Source organism: Cuculus canorus, chromosome 14, assembly GCF_017976375.1.
Source record: "Cuculus canorus isolate bCucCan1 chromosome 14, bCucCan1.pri, whole genome shotgun sequence".
NCBI classification, from domain to species: Eukaryota; Metazoa; Chordata; class Aves; order Cuculiformes; family Cuculidae; genus Cuculus; species Cuculus canorus.
This window is the reverse complement of record NC_071414.1, coordinates 14,476,701-14,493,150: the sequence shown is the minus strand read 5'-3', so window position 1 is coordinate 14,493,150 and position 16,450 is coordinate 14,476,701. Positions and strand designations below refer to the sequence as shown.

Genomic DNA, 16,450 nt, shown 5'->3' with positions numbered 1-16,450 from the left:
AAGATAAGTGATGGTCAGAACCAAGGCTGGATCCAGCTGATGCTAGAATAAACACCAAGGATTGAAGTGTTTCTGGTTTAAAGAGGCCAATTCCATCTTCCCAGCTCCTCACCAGGAGGCACAATGCTGTCCCTGGCAGGACGTTTGGTCTACGCTTTCTAGGTGTAATGTGAGGCCCTGCTTTAGTCCAGCTGATATGGGTGGTAGGAGCATGGGTGCTTGGCAGGAGGGATGAAGAGCCATGGATTTGGGGTCTGCCTGCAGCCTCAGTACCCATAAAGGTGGTCAGTCGATGGTGTGCTCTCTCCTCCTGCCTCTTCACCTCTAGCCAGCTGCTCTTTGCATTTCTAGCTGGGGTTTCCAGCTCAGGCTGGCACAAACGCCAGGGTGACTTTCACTATGAAAACCAAAGATTCTTGGTCCTGTGAGTCCTTCCTCATTCCTTCGGTCCCGCTGTGCTCTGAGGGGAGAAAACTCACCTGATGGCAACTGTGATTCATGAACACGCCTGCATGGCTCTAAAGATGTGTTCATAGCTGACATTTTTACATACCAGGGTTTTTTTTGGCCTGGAGGGTTGGGTTCAGCACCTTCAGTGATGGCTTGATCACGTGAAGGCACCCTGATTGCATCTGTGCTGCGGGAAACTGGGCAAGAAAGAGCACAGTGGGCTTGACAGAGGTCTCCTGCCCTCTACTCCTGCTTGTTTCGGATCAGGTCTGGCTTTCTTTGGGTTGACTCCACTCAGGTGAGCAGAGTGGGTCTTGTGCAAGTGGAAAAATCCTGAGTGGTGGAAATCCTGAGTGGAAGTGGCTTAGCAGCGCCCAGTGCCCAGTAAATCCACCTGCCCTCAGCTGCAGGGTGCTGCCCATGGGTACCTCTTGGCATCAGCAATGGGGTTTGCTGGGGGCTGCTGCTTATGCTGCCCTTACTGGATGGTTCCTGGTGCTCCAGCGAGGGAAGGGAAGCAGAAGGCTGACAATGACGCTGTGAGAGTGGGGAGGAAGCTCTGGCCACAGAAGGGGATTTCCAGAACATAGCGATCTGCTGCCTATGCAAATCAGGAACTCAAATTAACCTGGCAGGAATGCAGGCCTCTGGGATGGAGGGCAAGGGGGAGGCAGGGGAGAGAGCCCGGGAGGGTGGGCTGTTGGGAGAGGGAAGGAGGAGGCATGGAAAGGATCAGGATAGGCGAGAGGTCAGCAGAAAGATGGAGAAGGGAGGTACTAGGGAGTGATCTCACTCCTCCAGACCTCCTGCAGTGCCCCACTTTCGCAGGGGGCTGGAGTCACACAGTGGCTTTCCAGGGATGCTTTCACTTTGCTGGGTTTACCCTCTCGCTGAATGAGTGTGAGGCAAGGCTCAGTGTCACCTGCTTTTCAGGAGAAACCACCTCCTGCCTTCCTCCACAACCTCATCATCCTCCCCTTCACTCCTCCACAGTCAGCAGGGGATGGGTTATGATAGGACCTGGTGCAGCCCCACAGCTGATATGCCAAGAGCTGTGGGAACTGGGTCTGGGAGTGGTCAAAGAATTTCCTTATGCACCTTGAGCTTTGAATTATTCAGAGTCCAAATTGCAAGATCAACAGCATTCACAAAGGGGTTTTCCCCCTCTTCCTCTCGTCCAGTTGCAATGCCTGAGAAAAGGGTTCCTCAGTGGTCATCATGTCCTGGAAAGCTGACTCCAGGGATGACAGTGTCAGGAGAGCAGTCCCAATGAGCTCAGCCATTTCCCCAGCCTCAGCTCACCGGTGGGAACAGGCTGCCCAGTAAGCAGCTCATGGATGTGAGGGGCAAGGCTGCTGCTTCCTCCTTTGGCTTGGGGAGAGGAAGAGCTGAAGAAAAAACCTCTCTCGGCTTCCAAGATTCAAGGCTAGGATCTCCGCTGGGAGAAGGGGAGGATGGTGGGTGAGATGCATGTTGGAGCATTGGGCCAACGTCCCACCTGTGTCTGCATAACACACAGCTCCTCCCAGGATCTGGTGGTGAAGAGAGTGGCCCCCAGTGCTGACTCAGAGGAAGAGGTCTGACCCTCTGTACACCAAACACAGGCTTGTGGGGTTTTTTTTGATGTTGCAACCCATGAAATGTGGCTTTGGCTTTGCCTGGAAGTGAGCCCTTTGCCCCCTGCATTGCTGGTCAATGTGCAAAACAGCCGTGTGCCAGATGCTGGTGTGTAAATCCCAGAACCTGGCAGCAGCTTCTCTGCAGCAGCCTGGAAGACTGAAGGATGGGTGGCCAGCACAGACCTACCTCCAGCCCCTGCCTGGCTCACAGCCTTTTGAATATTTCCCCTTTTCTTTGGTGCTCATCGTTTCATCCTCCCTTTTTCTTTCCTTGCCTTTCTTGAACCGCTTGCCTTCGTGTTGATAACAGAGGCAAGGCATGAGATTTGCCACTGATTGCCCTTGGACTGGGCTGGTTGGAGCCAGCGGGCAGAGCATAGGTGTTCCTGGAGAGAAGTGCTATGAAGTCTGTTTTCTCTAGAGACCAGGATGCTACAGGGAGGAAGCTGCTTTGTCAGAAGGGTCCATGACCTGTAGAGAAGGTTGCATGGGCAAAACAGTGCTCACTCAGGGAATTCTTATTTAATTTATTGTAAACTAACATAAATTGCTAGTGAGTGATTTGGGCATTAAACAACACAAGTGTTCTCCCTTCCCCAGGCTTGTCTTAGGCCAAACATATTCTTTCTCCTTCCTAGATTCAGTGTTCCTTGTTTCACTGCAATTTGCTCTCACTCCATCCCAAATCCTTTGGTAAGGTGACAGGTTACGTGTAACATTTTGGCTGCCACTTCCCTGTGCTTCTTACCTGGTTTCTTCCACTCCTCTGGGCTTCTCTGTGTCCGTGTCTGCAGTTTGTCTTGGTGCTGCTGGTCCTAGGTTCTTCTCATTTGCTTGGAGTCCTTCTAAAGCAACATCTTTGTGCAGCGCCTCCTCCTTCCTCCTGGCTGCTTTTAACCAGAGCATCTCATTTCTTTGGCCTGGCACAGAGTCCTCAGGCTCTCCAGCACGGGAAGACAACAGGAGTTTAATTTGGTTGGCAGTGAGTGATGCATTCACTGCGATGCATGACACCAAAGGGGAGCAGGTCTCAAGCAGGAGCTGGCTACAAGTTCATCAAATTCTGCAAGAAAGCGTGAGGGTGAGGAACGAGAAGAAAATGTCCCAGGTGCAGAGTGAGTCCCAGAGGCCATGCTTGTGCCTCCCAAGATGCCATCACCCTCCTGGCATTGTTCTTGGGATGGGCAGCTCAGTCGAGTTGGTGGTTCTCCCTGGAAGGGCAGCCCACCATGAGCAAACCCAGGTGTGCCACCAACACCAGCAGGGTGGGTGCAGGATGCTGGAATATCCTATGCTTAAAGAGGCTGTTGAGCATGCTTAAGTCAGTGATTAAAAGGCTGCTGGCTGTTTTCTGCTCTCTGGCAACCTCACGCCTCTGCTGCAAAGCTGACAGCTGTGGTGCTGAGCCACAGGAAGAGACACGCAGATGAAGATCAGAGTTATATCCTCCTTTCAAAACATCTTCTGCATCTCTCAAAGCCTTTGCAGCAGGTTCCCAGCCAAGAAAATGACCTGTGAGCTGCTGTGGGCATGGGGTGTGCTCAACCCACCCAGGTGCCACCAGGACTGGGATGCCCATTCCTCATTACACACAGGGGCAAGACAGAGGAGCCCATGTCTCTGTGGGAAAGAGCTTGAACCAGGCTGTTTTGCCCTGAGAAAGGTGATTTTTATTATAAGGGGATGTTTCACAGGAATGCATCAAGGGAGCTTCCAGTGGAATAACAACTGTCTGAGGTGCTTCAGGTTCCCTAGTTTGTCTCTACATGTTGGTGCTTCTTGACTTCAGCTGGTTTTGAACTGTTATAATAATATCGTGTTATTATTCCTAATGCTGCTTTGATATTTTGAAGGTGAAGCTTTCCTCACTCCTCTGTTCTGAGGAAGACTTGGGTATTTAAGACTTTGTGTTCCGACTTGGAAACAATTGAAAGTGCTGGAATTTCCCACTTTTGGAAATTCCAGTTCTTTTCTCTTGGGCACTGGGGGGAAGTGCAAACATTAACTGTTTGGGGGTGTAGCCTCTATGGCATGTGCCTTCAACTGCTTGTTCAGCAGCTTGAAAGCACAGGAAACCATGTACGAGGACGGGTGGATGCCATCAAGTCCGATTTGTATCTCTGTTTTATAAAAGCGTCATACACACAATAGCATGAACTCTGCCGGGGGTTTTCAGAGGCATGAGTTGAAGCTCTCAGCAAAATCCCTGCCAGCTGCTGCCAGCCCTTGACACATTTCGAGCCCCTTTCTCAGCAGCAGGGAACCCTGTGGTGGTGCTCAGAGGGGCTTTGGGGTCTCCAGGACCCTCCCTGGGGCTGAGGCAGGGCTTCTGCCCACGTTTGCCTGCAGCAGCAAGGAGACACTGGGACTTCTCAGCAAGGGTTCTTTCCCACCCAAACCTGCCCCAATAAATGGACTGCTCTTGCCCCAGGGTCAGCAACAGTAAGGTTTTATTTATGACATTTAAAATTTTCTTTCCATCTGGGTAAATTCCTGGGTTAGTGACATGTTTGAGTGTGAATTATTTTGCACTGAGGCAGACAATAATTCCCCAACCCAGAACCCTCTGCTTCCCTCCCCAAGACTCCCCCACTTGCAATGCAGTGTTGCTTTCCAGCACAAAGTGAGTTGTCCGCTGCAGGGAACCGAGCATCCCCTGAAGCCCCCGAAGCTGCAGTGACATCAAGGCGGTGGGTGCGTGCGTGCTGGCTCAGACACGAAGAAGGGGCTTCTGTGGCCACCTAATCCTCCCCACCGCACAGGGCCAGCAGAGCCTTGCGGTAGTCACCAGAGGTGTCTTTCTGCAAGAAGGAGACCCACGTCAGAGAGCTTCCTGCTGATGACAGCACCCAGGGAGCCCAGTTCAAGGTGCTGAGCATGGGAAAGGCACAGCTCCACGCCCTGGCCACCCCACAGGCACCCACACAGCAGTGGAAGCTGTCAGCACATCCCCTCTACACCCAGATCTGCCAACACCAAGGCTGGCTGGGGCAGGATCCTGCTCCCCAGGCAATGCTCAGCCCCTGTGCCGCTCATGGCTCAGGTCCCTGCAGGGCTCATGGCTAGGGCTCAGCCAGCAAAGGCGACAAGCTGAGGAGGGATGCCCACTTCCCCTCACCTCAATCATGTGGTGCAGCGATTTGTCAAACAGGTCTATGAACTCTCCTCGGATATTTAACAGGTCGATCTCACTCCGGGAAATCATGATCCGGGTGAGGGTCCTCTCATCCGTGCCAGCACCCTGCAAAGGGGAGCTTGAACAAATAAACCTGGAGGGGCTGGGGTCAGGGACCCTCCCGGCATCTCCAGCACAGTCCAAGCTGTGGATCTCCCCTTGGATGTGTGCTGAAGCCTGCTGTGTGCCCTGCCAACCACAGCTTTCTGAGCTCAGCCCTGCCCTGCTGGGGACAGCTGGGGCCAGACCCCATCACTGCTGTGGGGTTAAAACACTGAGTCTCAAAGGGTGTCTGCCCACCATAGCCCCCTCCCGCAGCCCAGCCCCAGGAGAGCCCAACTGCACCTTCATGGACTTGTAGAGCTTGTCAGCGAAGAAGGCTGGTTTGTTCTTCACACTCCGGACTACAATACACAGAGGGGAGAGAAAATGGGCTCCTGGCTCACAGCACCCAGGGAGCACATCACAGCAGGGAGCTGTGCCACTCACTGGGTCAGCTGCAAGACCTCCTTCATACAGGGGTGCAGACTTGACCCCATAGGACACCCTCTAAATGTCCCGACCCCATGCCACACTGGCAGTCTACATGACCGACAGGCAGCAGGAATCTGCCTTTGCATTGTTTGGCAGACACAAGTGAAGAGGTTGCCCACCCTCCTCCCTTCAGCCCAGCCCTGAGGAAGCAGCCACCAGGCACTGACCTATGGCCAGGAAGGCGTCCCTCACGTCTCCTGACATCCGCTTCCTGATAGCATGCTCCACATCATGGTTGGTCATTTTGATGAACTCCTGAAACACTGGGTATGGGGAGAGGTGAGGGTCACTTTCAAGTCATTCACTCCAAGCCCTAGGCATCCAGGAGACCCAAGCCTCAACCATGGAGACTTCTGGACCAGACAGGACAAGGGCAGACTTTGCTGACCTCATCCAGCCACCCCAAATACCATCTCCTCCTACCAGTGGGGAGACCGGACCACCCCAACATCCTGCTGACTGGGAGTCCCATCCAGCCCAAATCAAAGCACTTGTGTTGCAGCTGAGAGTTGGCAGCGATGGAGAAATGGGGTCTTACCTCTGCGGAGGTGGGGATAGCTGCGGGTGCAGAGGATGCTGAGGAAGCGGGTCTCCAGGGAGTCCTTGGAGTCATTGCTGGAGACATCAGCAAGTTTCTGAGAGAGCAACCAAGAGTGAAAAAGGGTCCAGGGTGCAGGCATAGCAGAGAGGGGCAAAGATGTCAAACAGTTCTTTCCGGGACAGCCAGTCCTAAACACCCTCTCACAAAGAGGGTGGCCTCTTATGAGCAGGAAAATAGCTTTTTTTTTTTTTTCCCCAGAAGAGGTGTGGGTGTGAAGGTGCACAGCTGCACACTCACACATTACCTCTAAGAAAATATGTTTTCCAGTTAGGACCCTTTTTTTTTTTGTATGTTGAGGAGGATGTTTTGAAGGTGGCCAATATTGAAGAGGGAATTCAGAGCTGCCAGGCACAGGAGCCTCCCTCAACCTGGCCCACACTAGTGCTGCCCATGGGTGTAAAAGCTTCCACCGCCGCTGCGGGGCTCAGCGAGGATGCTGTACTCACTGTGCCCATTAGGCTATTGCAATAGAAAGTCATCCTTTCCCCACTTCCCACTTTTGGTGAGCCAAGGAAGCCAGCCCCATGCCCCACACCGCCAGGAACATGTCCTACATGCAGATAGAATTAGTCCCCAGCCCTCTCAAGAGCAGGAAGGTGGCTTTCCCTCTCCTCTGCCCTGCCTTTTCCTTGCTCAGCACTGCAGGGAAGCTCCCTTGTGCAGGTTCCATCTGTCCCCTTGCCACTCCATCCTCCTGCAAGGACTCTGGAGCCCTGCACAATCAAGCATAGCTTGCATGGCCTAAAGAACCAGTGTGTGGGGCTGCTCCTCCAAGCCCCAGCCCTGCACCCAAGAACCCCAGCATCCTCTCAAACAAGCAGAAGGCTGAGGAGCGAAAGGCCAGGCACTCACCAGGGTCTCAGCCACAACCTGGTGGAGAGAAAGAGAGAGACAGCAAGACAACAGGGTCAGAAGTTGCTTCTCAATGTTTATCCTTCCCTGACAAAGCAAGGGAAGTTGAGCAAAACCCCCTAAAATGACCTGTCTCCAGCTACCTTTCTTCCCCATGGGTGAGCCTGATCTTAGGACCTATGTCCTCCTCCAGTTTGGCCTCTACACCACTACCTGGGGTGGGGGCTGGACTTTGGGAAAGCAAAGTAAGCTCCACACCCCTGGGGCTTGGGTACCAGCACATTGCTCCTTGGGGAGCATCCTTGCATGGCAGCCAGCCAGCTCACACCAGCCTGCCCATGTCTGCCAGGCGCAGGCAGTGGGAGGAGGGGAAAGGCAGCTTTGCTGTCAAAATACAGCTCGACAGCAGGCCAACTGCCTGGCTCGTCCCTGTGTTTGCCATCCCTGTCTCTCTCTTTCTCTGCAGCAGGCTGAGGTGAGCAGCAGTGCATGTGGCAGGGTGCAGGCAGCGCAGCATCCGCTCCCTCTGCCGGCAGAAGCCCTACTGGGGGAGCCACATGTCTGCAGGCTGCCAGCATGCGATGGAGCAAGCGGCACTGGGGCAGGACAGCCAAGTGAGAGCATGCCTGCGCCTCGCTTCCCAGCTCCTTTCAGAAAATACTTGGCCAAAAGGAACGGGAGGCTGAGGGTCACAGGTCTCCTGGGACTGGAAGTTGAGCCAAGGCGGTGAGGTCCCAGCACCCTCCCACCCTCCCAGCACTGTAGCTGAAGAGCCCTCCCTTTCCATTCTTGGCTCATCACAGCTCAGTAAAGACAAGTTTGAGGGCTGGGGCTGGCATTCTGGCATGTTGCCTGGATGAAAAGCAGCTTAGATTTCAGGGCTGCCCCATGCATAAGACTAAGAGGTGGGTGGCTCCTACAGACCAGCCCAAAGCTGCTTTTGGAGCTCAAGTGCCTGATTTCAGCATCAGCGTGTGTTACTGGACCTGAGAGTGGCAGCTCTGCACAAGAAATGGTGCAGTCCTGGTTGGGAGCTCCCTGCACCTGAGCCTCAGGGCTGCTCTCATGGTTTGCAGCTCCTCTGTTCATGGAGCAGCAGAGCTTAGGGAATGAGAAATAAGGCCTGGAGCCTTACCTCAAGGGTGTCACTTCACCTGGCACCCTCCCCCTGCACCTGACAGAGATCCTGCCCCAGCAGCATTCACTTCCTTGAGAATGCCATCCCAACATTCCCATCTTTTTAATGCAGAGCCTGTGACAGCACTGCCACTACTGTTCTTACCTTGGCATCTTCATGCGCCTGTGTGAGGTTCTCTGGTCCCTCATCACGGTTGCCCTGTCGGTTTAACAGAAAAATCATGGAGCTGGGAAAGGGACATCTCCTGGAGAGCCTCAAGCGAGAGGGTGGCAGACAGGGTCCAGCAGCGCTGCCCAGACAGGCAGTGATGCTCTGTCTCCTCTGTAGCCATGCCGTGCAGATTCCCACCACTCCCCGTGGCAGGGAGGGGACAACCCCCACCTGCTCTTACCAGAGCCAGGGAGACCAGGATCCTCTTGAAGTGCCCCGAGGTGTCAGAGCTCAGGTCATCTTCCAGGCGCTTGTGGTAGGCTGTGGAGAAGGAGAAGGCTGAGCCCTGCACCTCGTCTGTGGATCTGCTTCCCACCCAAGTGCCTCTTGTGCCATGATTCCCGTGGGGCCTGTGGATGGTGGTGACTACACCTCAGCCTTTGCGTGGCTGGAGCAGATGCCTCCATCTCTTATTTTCAGGCCTGGGGATCAGCCCAGCAGGTCTAACAACCTGGCCACAAGCACAGCCTCTTGCTCCAGGTGCTCCTGAGAGAAAGGGGTCATAGTGAAACAGCTCTCAGGGGAGAAGATGGTGGTGGCAGAGCTGGGGCATGTCACCGTGACGTGGAGAGAGACCAGGACCAGTACTCTGCTGAGGGTGACCAGCCACGGAGCTTTCTGTTTGAAATCACGGGCTCTCTGAGGGAGAATGGGCTGGGGATTCAACCTGGAGCTGGCAGCTCTTGTTCCCTAGGGAGAAGGGCGGCATGATGGAAGGGAAAGAGGGGTGCAGGGTGTGGGGGTGAGAAATCACAGGGTGGATTTGAGGGCTGCTGCCAGCCTCATCCCAGGTTTCCACTTCTCTTTAATAAGGTGAACAAGCTGCTCTTTCCTGAAGGCACTAACAGATCTTCACAAAACCAAGCCATGAATCCAGCCCAGAAACAAAAATTGTACCCTGGACTCTGAAGAAGGCTTTGTACAGTGTTAAATGCCATCCATGCCCAGGATTTGGAGTGCTCCCCATGTCCCTCCTCTGCCGTACCTTCCTGATACGCTTCATTGATAGCCACGATCTCCTGGTTGTTCCGCGTGGCCATGATTTCAATGAGGACACTCTCATCTGTGCCAGCCCCCTGGAAGAGAGCAGCATGGTGGGATGCTGCAGGTGCCACCGCTGGATACCGCAGCATCACCCCACCAGTGCCAGGTGAGGAGGAGCTTCTCTAACCCCAGGACTAGCACGTGCTGAGAGTCCATGTCCAGCAAATGGTCCCAAGTGCTGATAGGAACCAGCACAGAAGTGTCCAAGTGGAGACCCAGCTGGTGTGACTGGTGGATAGTGCTGCACACCACTGGTTTAGCCCTACCCTGGTTCTGCTGTGGCTGCCTGCATCCGGCAGGGCATTGCTCCTGCTGCAGCCTGGGGATGCTCTTTAAAGCAGTGGGAGGCCTCCCTGAGAGGCTTTATACACGAGCTGGCTGGGCTGTAAAGAGGCTTAGCTGGACTCCGAGCAGATCTTGACTGCAAATTAGGTCTTTGTCCTGGTGCTTTGTGCTCTGCTTTCCTGGGGTGCGCTCACAGCCCTGGGCTGCTGGCAGTTTGGATATAACCACAGCAAAACCCGCCTTGTTCTCACGTGCTGAAGCTGATCCCACCAGTGTGGCGGTTACCTCCACAGCCTTCCTCAGCTGCTTGGCATCGTACTGCGCCGGCGTCAACATGAGCCCGAGGATCAGCTTGGCCAAGCTCCCCGACAGCTCAGATTTCAGGTCTGCCATCAGGTCCTGCAAAAGCAGTTGGGTGCAGTTCAGCTCAGCCCAGCCCGGCTCCTTCTGAAGGAATGGACCAGCCAAAGCAACACCAGGGAAAGAACAGGGGAGGAGAGCACGGAGGTGGGAAATATCTGGGAAGATGCTTGGTGTTGTTTAAGGTGATATTCTGGGAGGTGGCTCTAGGGAGATCCTGGCTCTGGAGCCCTTTGTGTGAGACTGAGGATTGGCCAAGCGAAGGGGAAGGGATGCCCTACCCTCGTGCTGGTGGATCACCCACAACAGGAGGATGATTGACAACTTGGTCTTCCTTGTGGGAGTCACCACAGAGCAAAGCAGGTGCCCTGGCTGCCAGGTGCTCCCCAGGCAGGATTTCTTTCAGCAAGGGGCAGATCTTCATGCAGGAGGGGTCAGAGTGTGGGCAGAAGGAACAGAGTGGGAAGGAAGCCAGCAGTACCCTGCCATAGTGAGCCTTGTAAGCCTTTAGGATCTGCTGCCTCTGGGCGTTGCTCCTCTGTGTCAGCACATCAATGATGGCCCCTTCGTCCGTGCCTGCAATGACAGCAGTGACGCTGGGAGAGCTGGGAGAGCTGAGGCGGCCAGCAGAGCCACACCATGTCACTTCTAACTGTGGGTACATCTCTGTCCCCCCCATAATTTGGAAATGGGGAAGAGGGAGCTCCCACAGCTCCAAAACTGAGTCTTTTTCTGCTCCACAGGGCTTTTACACACATGGGCCAGGGCGGGTTTTCTGCCCCAGGAGCTCTTGAGGAGCTGAAGGGGCTGGGTGCATGGTCCCCACTTACCCAGGCCCTTCATCGCCTTCCTCAGCACCTGTGCGTCCCCATCATCGTTGAAGCCTGCTGCGGGCTGCACAGTTCCTCGCAGCTGTGGATGTAGAGAAGAGGGGGTTGGGTTCATTCCTGAGCCAGGCAGGACGGAGAGAGGGAAGGGGCAAGAGAGGCAGGGAAGTAGGAAGAGGGGCAAGGTGCCACCTGGTAAGCCGAGGCCAAAGCAAGTTGTGTGTTAGTGCAAGCACCTGGGGCTCAGTGAGGATGTCCCTGCCACTGTCGCCCCTTCCATCAAGGGGCAAACCATAGCCAGGCCAGCAGAGAGCGGGGAGAAGACAGCAACAGACAGTCCCTGGAGTCTTAGTGTCCTGCTCAGTCTTATACGCCCCTCCCCTAGTGCTGGGACACCTCAGCCAGGACTGACCACATCAGCTGAGAGCCAGAAGAGGAGTCACTGAAAGGATACTCACTCCTGCCTTGTAATTCTATCCTCCTTACAGCACATCTCTGTCTTCCCATTGCACGTAGGGCTCAGGCTGCCTTTTCTGCATATACCAAAGCACCCTTTTGCGGGTGCCTCCAGCTGCATGCAGGGTGCTGTGCCCTGGCCATCCCCGGTGTCAGGCTGTGCTGCCCTGGGGAGCAGGAGTTCTCTGTGTCACCAGACCCAAGGCTGCACGTGATGCTTTGCACAGACATGCAGGGCCTGCTGCCCCGAGGGAGGGAAGCCTCAAAGACAGGAAGGGGTTAGTGGAGCCATGAGGGGTGGCCAGCCCTGCTGGGGTTCCATCCCACCAACCTCGTACCCCCAAACCAGAGAAAGGTGTTGAGAGAAGCCACAGAGCGAGAGGCAGAGCAGAGGTGTGGGGCTGGCCATACCCCATGGCAGAGAGAAGCAGCCACGTGTCCCAAGCTGGCAGGGAGCTGAGAGGAGTATGGGGGGGCTGGGGAGTGCTGACCTCTACTTTGGCCACCGCGCTAAGCTCCCACATCCGATAGGCCACCTGCGCCGCCTCGGGGAAGAACTCACCTGCGGCACTGCAATGGGAGGGTAAGGACAGCGCACAGTGAGTCATGGGGACCCCATGCCCCACCAACAACCACCTCCTGCTCAGCCCTGCACCCCATCCTGCCCCTCTACGAGAGGTGTTTGGCACCAGCCAGGTGCCAGGCGCGGGTGGGCAGGAGCTGGGTGCTTGCTGTGGGGCTGGGTGGGTATGGGGGGAAGTGGGTGGTGAATCCCAACCACCCCCACCAGAACATCCTCCCTCCAAATGTCTACCAGGTGCCAAGAAGGGAGCATGGCATTGTGGCTGGTCATGCAGATGGGCCACAGGGCCCCCTGTACTGAACCACTGTCACTGAAGGTGCCATCGATCCGGGTGCTCCACCAGGCTCTGACCCGGAGGTTCGTACCCAGCACCAGGGAGATGAAACAATGAGTGACAGGCAGTCTTACTCATCATCCCCTCCACACAGCTTCAGCAGGGCCTTCTTGTACTCCCCAGAGGTGTCCTCCTGGAAAGACAGATGGAGAGAAAGTCATGCGGCATGGAGGGTCAGGGTATGGGGCCTGGGACGGGCTTGTGAGGAGGTCCTCAGAGATGGACCTCAGAGCGCTCAGCCTTCCCACAGTCACTGGTATCATGAGGGACACAGCACTAGCAGCTGCTCGGAGGGTGACCAGGGACCTCCAGCACTTACCTTTATCATGTTGTAGAGGGATTTCTCATACTTGGTCCTGAACACCTCCCGGATGTCCAGCATGTCGATCTCGCTGCGGGACACCATGATGCGGATCAGCGTGTTGTCTCTTGTGCCCAGTCCCTGAAAAAGAGGAGTCCCCACATCAAGCCTGGGGTGGCCAAGCAACCCTGCTCAGCCCATCACATCTGGGACCCTCTATCAGATTTCTACCCAGGTGCGGGTCTGAAGGAATAACTCCTTTGGAGGGAAGAGTAGAGACTCCAGGGCACAGGTCCTGTGTTCATGGAGCTGTGTCACTCAGCAACATCCCACAGCAAGAGGACCCATCCTCTGGCCTTGTCTTCTCAACACTGTGGGGGCCCCCTGGAGAAGGGGTGATCCACTCACCTTCATGGCCTTGTAGAGCCTTTCAGCAAAATACTCTGCTGTGCTTCTGATGCACTTCACTGCGAGGAAATAGAAGTGTGGTAAGAAATGCTGGCCCAGCTTCTGAGCACTCGTGCCCCTTGGGCACCACATCCAGCCTCCTCATCTGCCCTGAAAGTACTCTCTAAAACCAGGCACAGCCACAATCCTGACCCCACTGGTTCTTGCACGGAGCCCTCCCACCCCATCATGACCAGCAGCATGTTTTCACAGCACTCTGCACTCAGGGGCTGACATACCCACGGCCAACATCAGCTTCTCAAAGTCACCAGAGAGCTCTCCCCGGATGCTCCTCTCAATTGGCTTCCCAGAAATCTTCAGGTACTCATCAAAGACTGCAAGATGGGAGTGAGATAATGCCTGGAGAAGTTGCCAAGATACCTTCAAGCCCAACCTCAAGCTCACAAGAGATGCTCACCCAGGCGGAGGTGTTGCTTGCTTCGCCGGCCAAGGATGTAGATGAACTGGGCCTCATCTGTGCCCCATTTCAGCTCACCAGCTTCCAGCAGGTCCTTGTGGGATGAGGAAGGCGGCAGGGACTGAGTCAAGGTACTGCTCACAGGGGGCTCTGCCCAAGCATGGGCTCCCTTGGTGCACACCTGCCTTTCACAGGCCTAAGTCTGGATGGTCCCAGTGCCACCAGCCCTGTCCCTGCCTGGATGCCACCCATCCAAGTGACCTGTCAAGCCTCACCTTGGCATCCTGCTCTACCAGGTCATCGCTCACAACGTCATCCTCCTCCCTGGCGCCCTGTGAGACAGAGGCAGGCTCAGCCCTGCTTGCTGCAGTCACCCGCCACCTGCAGATGCTGGACAGATGGACATACCTGAAGCAGAACGACAAGCATCTTCTTGAAGTGGCCTGATGTGTCTCCAACAATGTCAGCTTCCAGGTCTCTCTCATAGGCTGGTGGAAGAGGGACAGGTCAGGGCCTGGAAAACTGGATCCCCTCACCTCTGCCCTTCCTCCTGGCCCAAGGGGACACAGGGCAGCCCCTGCCCTTCCCCAGCCCTCACCATCTTTGTAGGCAGCCACCAGATCATGGATCTCCTGGTTGGTGCGGGACGCAAGGATCTCAATGAGGCACTTCTCATCTGTGCCGATTCCCTGCAGGCAGAGATGCAGTGCCATGAGCAGCGGGGCCAGCCAGGGAGTCCTTGGAGGGGTCCCAGTGGGGCTGCCCACCCCTTACCCCTATGGCATCTTTGATCTCCTTGGCATCACCATAAGCCGGGGGCCGCATCAGACTCACGATCAGCCTCTCAAACTTCCCTGTCAGCTCATACTTGAGGTCTGCAATGAGGTCCTGGTGGAGGGAGAGAAAGGGGCTGGTGGACCCTTTGCTCCACAGCATTTCTGAGTGGGTCCAGGGAGCGGTAGGTTCCTACATGAACTGGTTGGTGGCAGCCACTGCCACCTGCATCTGCAGTGGGGACACGGACCAGGGAGTTGTTACCTTCCCATAGAGAGACTTGTAGGCTTGACAGATCTCCACTCGCTGCTTGTTGCTTCTGGATGTGATGAGGTCGAGGATAGCCTCTTTGTCGCTGCCTGTGGGGAAAGCCAGGAGTCACAATTATCCCCACAGCTGGGTCTCAACCCCCATGGCCAGGCTTATCGTAGCCATCCTGCTGTGCCCAAAGCCGCTTGTGACTTGGGGACAAGAGAAGGAGCGCAGCAGAGCTGTCTGTAGGGAGGAACAGCGAGCCAGGACAGGTCCTGGCACACTGCTAAAGCAGACAGGGAGCTGAGAGGGAAGGATGCCCAGCCATGCAAGGGTCAACCAAGGGAAAAGGGGACATCATGATTGGCCCCGGGGTGATAATCTAAAGAAATGTCCATACCAAATCCTTTCATGGCATTGTACAACGCTTCTGCATCCTGATTGGCATCAAAGCCTGGGAAATCCTTCACTGATCCCCTGTAGACCTAGGGGAAAGGAAGGGAGAAGGTGAAAGGGGAAGGAGCATCCTCTATGGGATGGGGGAAGAAGTTGAAGCTGAGCAGGATTTGGGTAAGATCCAGTCCTGCCTGAAGGCAAAACTCAGCCTCAAACATAGACACTTGTTCTTCTCCTCAATTGTTTCCTGTTTGCTCTCCCTGCTGTGCACATTGTTTGCCTGCCGGATCACTGGAGTACAAAGCCTTTCCTCGTAGCTCTCTGGCATTGCTCTCTGTTTGCTATTTATGCCCTGTGTTCAAGCTCAGGAAAAAGCAGGGACCGGGCTTTCCTTCCCCAGGTCAGCTTTGCCCATGGAATTCACCTCAGGGGAGCCTGGGGCCAGACTCTGAACAACATCAGCACAAACCCTCGCTAGAAGCAGATGTGAAACCAGCTCAGCAATGTGTAAGGAACTGGGACTTATCCCTGCTGGAGGCAGGGAGTGGAAGGAGCTGAACAGCAGCTTTCTTTAGTGGTTTTGCTGGGTAGTGATAGGGCTGAGCCAGGTTTCTCAGCCATGTCAGCACCCTGGGAGACTGAGCACCCTCCCTTAGCTCTGCCTGTATCATGTGCCAGCCGGGTTCAGGGTTTGCTCAGGATCTGCTGCAGCACATTTTTAAAATCCCCAAGGGCTGTTGCCAGCGTGGGCATCTAAACCCAACCCATTCCCAGAGAAAATGGGCATCGGGCAGGCAGCACCAATGCCAGCATCCCTAACCTAGCAAGTGCCTCCAGGAACAAACCCAAGGAGATGTACCTGTGACCCCATTGGGCTCCATCCCAATGCTGCAGCCCCACAGCCCCACTGTGCATCTCATAGCTGGCCTCTGTACCCCCATTTTCCAGAGAAAAATCACTCTGGCTGTGCACATCCCACAAGTCCCCTTGGGAGGAGCTGCTGGCACTGGTGTCCCACGTGGGGGGGACCAGGTCAGATAAGAGGAGACGCTGCCCTTCTAGAGAGCCGGGCAGGCACAGGGACAGATCGGATTGCAGGCAATTCATCCAGAGAGCTGGATTTAGCCCCGCTTCCCGACAGCTCCCAGAGCCTCCTGGCTCAGTGCAAGCTACTGCCCACACACATGCCTTGTGGAGAAGTAAATAAGGAGTTGCAGAGCAAAGGAGGTGCCTAGAGGCAGCAGGAGGGGATGAAGGGGATTGGAAGGTGCTGGGGTTGCACGGGTGGTTGATGGGAAAAGAAGATGTTGACCCTGGTTGAATGGGAAGGAAGAGCAGAGCTGAGCTTCTGCCTGCTGAGACATGGAAACACAAGCCACCTTCCTTGCCACAGC

At 55.3% G+C, this 16,450-nt stretch overlaps 1 protein-coding gene across 2 annotated transcripts in view; it reads right to left on the bottom strand.

Moving 5' to 3' along the window:
• Positions 1-4,502: 4,502 nt before the first annotated feature.
• Positions 4,503-16,450, bottom strand: part of ANXA6 (annexin A6) — a 15,698-nt gene continuing 3,750 nt past the window's right edge. The window contains exons 3-26 of one of the 2 annotated variants that reach the window (XM_009561306.2): positions 15,061-15,145; positions 14,673-14,767; positions 14,409-14,522; positions 14,233-14,323; positions 14,043-14,122; positions 13,910-13,966; positions 13,635-13,728; positions 13,456-13,551; positions 13,178-13,236; positions 12,788-12,910; positions 12,543-12,601; positions 12,043-12,121; positions 11,099-11,180; positions 10,750-10,844; positions 10,194-10,307; positions 9,565-9,655; positions 8,761-8,840; positions 8,514-8,567; positions 7,232-7,249; positions 6,317-6,413; positions 5,946-6,041; positions 5,590-5,648; positions 5,188-5,310; positions 4,503-4,870 (exon numbers count right to left, since the gene is read on the bottom strand). In XM_009561306.2, coding sequence (XP_009559601.1) covers positions 4,811-4,870; positions 5,188-5,310; positions 5,590-5,648; positions 5,946-6,041; positions 6,317-6,413; positions 7,232-7,249; positions 8,514-8,567; positions 8,761-8,840; positions 9,565-9,655; positions 10,194-10,307; positions 10,750-10,844; positions 11,099-11,180; positions 12,043-12,121; positions 12,543-12,601; positions 12,788-12,910; positions 13,178-13,236; positions 13,456-13,551; positions 13,635-13,728; positions 13,910-13,966; positions 14,043-14,122; positions 14,233-14,323; positions 14,409-14,522; positions 14,673-14,767; positions 15,061-15,145 — 2,001 coding nt within the window. In that variant the 3' untranslated portion in view covers positions 4,503-4,810. The remainder of the gene's footprint in view (positions 4,871-5,187; positions 5,311-5,589; positions 5,649-5,945; positions 6,042-6,316; positions 6,414-7,231; positions 7,250-8,513; positions 8,568-8,760; positions 8,841-9,564; positions 9,656-10,193; positions 10,308-10,749; positions 10,845-11,098; positions 11,181-12,042; positions 12,122-12,542; positions 12,602-12,787; positions 12,911-13,177; positions 13,237-13,455; positions 13,552-13,634; positions 13,729-13,909; positions 13,967-14,042; positions 14,123-14,232; positions 14,324-14,408; positions 14,523-14,672; positions 14,768-15,060; positions 15,146-16,450) is intronic. The other variant, XM_009561314.2, reaches the window with a different exon arrangement.